The sequence below is a fragment of the Chionomys nivalis genome, chromosome 9 (genome assembly GCF_950005125.1).
Source record: "Chionomys nivalis chromosome 9, mChiNiv1.1, whole genome shotgun sequence".
NCBI classification, from domain to species: domain Eukaryota; kingdom Metazoa; phylum Chordata; class Mammalia; order Rodentia; family Cricetidae; genus Chionomys; species Chionomys nivalis.
In genome coordinates this window covers 53,171,962-53,177,679 of record NC_080094.1, presented here as the reverse complement: position 1 = coordinate 53,177,679, position 5,718 = coordinate 53,171,962, and the positions used below count along the sequence as shown (strand labels likewise).

The 5,718-nt window shown below is 48.9% G+C and overlaps 1 protein-coding gene across 2 annotated transcripts; it reads right to left on the bottom strand.

The window, feature by feature from the left end:
• On the bottom strand, positions 1-4,185 carry Ell3 (elongation factor for RNA polymerase II 3). 2 transcript variants are annotated; one of them, XM_057780603.1, is made up of 11 exons: positions 4,012-4,185; positions 3,737-3,772; positions 3,303-3,415; positions 2,996-3,182; positions 2,831-2,910; positions 2,655-2,730; positions 1,550-1,727; positions 1,427-1,469; positions 1,160-1,331; positions 919-963; positions 597-844 (listed from the first exon to the last, which is right to left on the bottom strand). In XM_057780603.1, exons 1-11 carry the CDS (start codon positions 4,141-4,143, stop codon positions 734-736), a joined length of 1,173 nt encoding a protein of 390 aa, XP_057636586.1. In that variant the 5' UTR covers positions 4,144-4,185; the 3' UTR covers positions 597-733. The 2 variants fall into 2 exon arrangements, with proteins under 2 accessions (XP_057636585.1, XP_057636586.1); XM_057780602.1 differs by having other exon boundaries at positions 1-963.
• Positions 4,186-5,718: the final 1,533 nt, after the last annotated feature.

The window sequence follows — 5,718 nt, the reverse complement described above, 5'->3', positions numbered from 1 at the left end:
ATCCTAGATATATAGCCTTAATTCTTTGTGACTTTCTGATAGGGCCTGATAACAAAATGCACATCTGAATCTTATATAATGTTTTAAGAGCATGTTGGGGTGCAGGAAGGTAGTGTTGTTTAGTGGAGGAGCATGTATCTAGCACAGTAAAGGTGACCATAACCTTGGAGACTCCATTTCATAACACTTGGGCTAGAGCATGGAGATTCAGTCTTTCAGCCTCAGAGAAAGTCACATACACAGCACTGCATTGGATGATTAAGGTTAATGATCACACAAGACAGAAGCAATTGGTTTTCATTCTCCACCATGTTACAGTACATGAGTAATGCCAAGCCCTTTCCCTTACGTCAAGGTATGCTGTGACACCAGAAGTTCTCATTTTCTTCCTGCGAGGCCACTTAGCTAAACTCACTTGTCTAATATTCTCAAAGTGTGTGTTGATCTGGAAATGTCATTTTTCAGGATCTGAAAATGACTTAGCTGAAGTAGAGTTGAGGAAGCCAAGAGTCTGCTACATTTCTAGTCTTCTGGGCACAGCTGAGGAGACTTGACTCTATGCCCACACCCTACAAAATTAACGGCAATAACAAAAACCAAACTGCAAGAACCTAGCATGACTCTGCTTGCCACCTTGGATAGAAGGGCCAAAGTCAGAAAAGCAGATGTGCTGCTCCACCTTAGAGCTGTGTTGTCATCACTGGGCACAGGCTCGAAAGTCCTCTGCATGGTTTCAGCTGCCCCTGTTCTTTTCCTCAAACTCCAGGATGAGACCTTTAATGTGGGACAATTTCTGATGCAGGTACTCACAGCGATGCTTCTCCTCTTGGTAGCTTGGATACCGCTGCAAAGAGAAACACTCTTGTAAAAAGTAAAGCGGCTTCCACCTTCCTGCTTACTGCTTGCAGCCTGTCTTACCTTTCTGAACTTTCTATACTCCTGGACTATTTTATCTTCTAGCACCTGAAAGAAAAACAACACTGATTGAAAACTGGGGAAAGGGAAAAGAGGAAAAAGTAAGAAATGGGAGTAACTTACGGTTCTATTCTGCCAAATATTATAGGAAGTTTGCTTGTCGGTTTACTTAGTCACTAAACATGCATGTTTGGGGGTAATTAGCAGGAAGATAATGGCCAGTAAAGTAGAACCCTGCCTTTACCTTGTGTTCTGGGGTTCCTCGCTCAAGTCTCTTAATCTCCGCCCCCAGCTCTGTGAACCTTTGGCTGGCAGCCCCAACACGGGCATGCAGGATCCGGTATTCAGCGTAGTCTGTCTCAAAGTCCTGCTCGTAGGCCTGTTGCTGCTCTGTGCTGTGGATGGCTCCGTATTGCCTATCAGGGAGGTTGCACCCTCAATTTCGTTGCCCCCAAAACCTTGGCTGCTTACATGTACAGACTTTATGAAACTGGAAGGGTGGGGAACTTACAGGAGATAATCTGGTACCTCCTTGGGGCTTGGGGATTCAGAGGCTAGGAAGGAAGCGAGAGAACAAGTAATTATGGGTCTTTTTTTTTTCCCACTGGTGTTTATCCTCCTCTCATTAACTCACCTGCTTGATCCGAGAGACTCTGCTCCAGCGTGGAATCTCCATCTCCATCTCCATCTTGCACCCAGTTTCCTCGCTCTTGGGAGTCCTGATTTGATAGCCCTTGTGGACTTGGGGCAGGAGGCAAAGCTCTGAGCCTCTTTTCCTCTGGTTCTTCAGTGGTTATAGGTGCTGAACGTTTCTGTTGAAAAGAAATCTGTGACATAAACAGCAAGCTAGGAGGTTCTTACTCTTTTGCTAAAAACTGCTATTTCATCAGCTCCTAAATTTTAAGTTTTACCTAACTAAGAAAGTATTTTTGAGCTGGGCGAGTGTGACGCATTCCTTTAATCCCCAGCCCTCAGGAGGCAGATGGATCTCTGTGAGTTCAAGGCCAGCCAGGGTTTTCAAGGACAGCCAGAGTTATACAGAGAGACCCTATCTCTAAAAAAAAAAAAAACAAAGTATTTTTTGTGCTCTTGTATATTTGCTGGTATGCACCCCATGGAAGACATGGGGTGTCCTCCTCTGTCCATTTTTTCCTTATTCTCTTACTAAGCATGAAGCTCTTTTTCCCAGGTTGGCTGGCCAGCAAGTACCTGTCCCCATTCCCCAAGTGCTAGAGTTACAGGCACAGGAAGCATTGCCTGCCTTTTACATAGGCGCTGGGGATTCAGACTCAGTCCAGTCCTTATGCTTGCACAGCAAATGCACTTGGTAAGCCATCTTCCCAGCCTGCCTTTTTTGTTTGTTTTGTTTTTTGGCTTTTTTGAGACCAGGCCTTAGGTTGGTAGTCCAGGCTAGCCTCAAACTCACTATGCTGGGTAACAAAGCATGCCCTTGAACTGATTCTCCTGTCTCTGGAGACCTCTCTTGTAGCATGTGCCAGATTTTATGCTGTACCAGTACTGCATCCACCAAGCTACATCCCTAGCCCTTTAAACTACGCTTTGAAAAGCTCCTGCCTCTCTGAACATGTCAGTGCGTGCCTTTAATCTCAGCACTCAGGAATCAGGGACAGGTGAATCTCTGAATTTGAGGCCAGCCTGTTCTGCATAAGGAGTTCCAGGCCTACCAGGGCTACACAGTGAGATCCAGTCTCCAAAAGGGGAATAAAGTCCTTGCTCACCTTGTCCAGGTATTTCAGGTTGGCAGGGGAAGGCGGTGGTTGGTCTGGCTCTCTGTTTGGAAGATAGGTGTGGTTCCTAGAATTTTTGGAAGGAGTGGGAGAGACCAGGGTGAGACACGAGCCTACATTTTACTTAGCATGTAAGGGTGGAAAGCAGACCCAGCCTGGCACAGTACCTCACTTCCCATTGTGCCATGGGCTCACTGGAGGATCCTGGGAGTGACTGTCCATGGTTGCTTGCCAGTGGGTCAGATACCTGTCAGGGAAAGTTACAGGAGCACTTGGCTCCCTGGACCTGGGTGCCCCACCTTCTGCTGACTTCCTGATGTTTCTGGTCTCACCTCTTCTAGTGCCATCTGGGGATGACCTTCAGGAGCATCTCCAGTGTCCTGCCAACTCTCGGACTCTCTGGGATCTTCAGTCAGGTGTTCATGAGCTAACAGTGGGGCTGGGATAGTATCCATGGCTGCCCAAATAGTGAGTCGCTCTCTCAGTGAGCCCAGGCAGTGGAGACAGTTCGGCCCAGATCTGGAAATAAGTGGTGGGGAAAACAAAAACAAAAAGTTGAAGATCTTTTGAACTCTTCTTCACATCCCCTTCTTCCTACTTTCTGCAAACTTCTCTTACCTGTTGTCTATTTTCTCTTACCTGCCTAAACGTTGGTACACAAGGTCCAAGCCGCCACTAGTGCCCTCTTGGCCACATTGGGATACTATGAAGGAGAAGAGGCAGGACCATCCAGGGCCAGGAAGCCTTAGATACTGGGGTAGAAGGAGAGGGTAAGCCCCGCTAAGTCGGTCCCTCCTCCCCATGTCACTCCTCCCCAAACAACTCTAAGACTGAAGACCCAAGGGGCTCGTTAGCACACCAGGTGCAGCTGGTCAGAGTTCCCCCAAGAGGCTGAGAATGCACAGCCTCCTGGGACACAGCCCCATCAGCCCCTCACCGTCTTAGGGTTCAATTCTATAACTTCCACAGACCGTGACCACTGGCGAGCTACGGTCCGGAGAGCACCTTCCCAGAGCGCACGCTTAGGCTCCCTCACCCACCAGAGCTTCCTCACACATCCGGCCTGCACTTACCCCTCGGTGGCCTTGGAAAGCGATCACAGGCCGTACCTGCGGGAAGAGTCCAAGCACCAGCTGAACACAAAGGAAGCAAAGTCCCCAGGATGGGGCGGGGGCGGAGAGGGGGAGCGGTTCGGGCTGGGGACACCTGCCTGGCGGGCTTCAAATGGGGAGGTGGGAGAAGTTGGAACCTGCGTAAGCCGCTCCTCCCCGTTCCCTCCTCTAGTGCAGCGGGCTGAGGCCAAGGTCTGGTTGGTCGGAGGGAAGAAGGGGTTGGGGGCCAGCCGCACCTGTTGTTGATGACACTCTTGCAGTGCCCGTAGCGCCGCCTCGTTGAGCCTAAGCATCATAAGGCTGGTCCGAGCAGCAGGGGTGAAAAGGAGCCTCATTTTCCCACTCAGAGCTTCTTGGGTCCCCTCCATGGTGCCAAAGTCGCGCACAAACGAACGAGACCACGGGCAAGGGCCACCTCTGCCACTTCTGCCGCGCAAGCCTAGGCTGGCACTCCCGCCGTCCGGGTCTGTCCCGCCCTCCACCAGGACCCCGCCCCCGGCACCGCCCCAAAGTTTCCCCAGCCGCGTGGGCGGTGCCTTGTTCTCCCCAGCTGCCTGCCGGGACCCAAGTAGTTTCTTCTTCGTTTGGCTTGGGTAGTCTTTGGCTTTTCTAAGGGTATAGAGTCTGCCTCCGGGGTCTGACCCGTCACATAGAATCTCACGTTCTGCTTCAGTTTCCCCACTCTGGATTCAGAATCCCGGTCTCTAAGTAAAAAATGAACCTGAAACCACTTGAGGGTTTAAGTCCCACGGGGAGGGAAATGGAGACTGGTCGGTAGGCGGATTGAGTCATTTATGCCCTCAAGGCCCTGAGCCCGAAGAACCCAGAGGAACAGAGAATGGCAGACCTCAATGGGACCAAGTGCAGCGCTTTTCCTTTCTTAGCTGCGGAGCTGCGTCTGTTGAGGCGAATCCCAATCCAGTTTCTAACTGGGACTTAATAGAGGTCGTAAAGCCTGGTGGGTGGGTGCCTCAACAGTCCTGGAAAGCTGGGTGGAGATGTGGGGCGTAGTTGGTGGCGAAAAGATTTGCAGGGCAGAAAGCCACAACTCAATCCCAGTTGTCACTTCGTGACATAATAAACGTAAGTGAAAGTGACTAAACCGGCAGCTGGCTCCTTCAAAAAATACTTTCCCCTCCCGTTTGTTTGTTCGTTGTAGACAGGGTTTCATTCACTTTGCTATTCACTCTTGCTGAACTCGCTAACGATTTCAAGTGCTGGGATTACAGGTGGTAGTCACTAATCCTGACCAGAAAGTGCAATGAAGTAGCCAGGCGTCTCAGAGCTACACAGCCTATTGCTTTGAGATCCCAGGACAAATCTCAGACCAGCCCTTCCTGTCTCCACCTGTCCGTATTGGGTTATTTCTAAGAATTTCTTATTTCCATTTTCATAACCAGGATCTCGGTTAAATGCTTCGACCTCTATAATTCCAAGTGATCGGAATGCCGTTCATCAAAGCAAATAATTTGTCAAAATTCGTCAACCGTTACAATAAAAATATGTCTATATGTGGGGGGAAATCTGTTATGTTGAATTTTTAAATCTTTGCAACAAATTGCCAACAGTAGCCACAGGTACGTTTACCTATCCATTGGGCCATTCTGTTTCTGTGGAGGACAATTTACCAATTTGATAAACAGTTGTAACTCGCTTCCTTCCTCCTTCCTTTCTTCTTCTTTCTTCTTTCTTCCTTCCTTCCTTCCTTCCTTCCTTCCTTCCTTCCTTCTTTCTTTCTTTCTTTCTTTCTTTCTTTCTTTCTTTCTTTCTCTCTTTCTTTCTTTCTTTCCTCCTCCTTCATTTTCTCCTTCCTCCTCCTCTTCCATTCTCTTCTTCTTATTTCTTTTTTCTTTCTTTTTTTTTTTTTTAGTGACAGGGTATCTCTGTATAGCCCTAGCTTGCTCTGGAACTCACTCTGTAGACTACCCTGGCCTCAAGCTCAG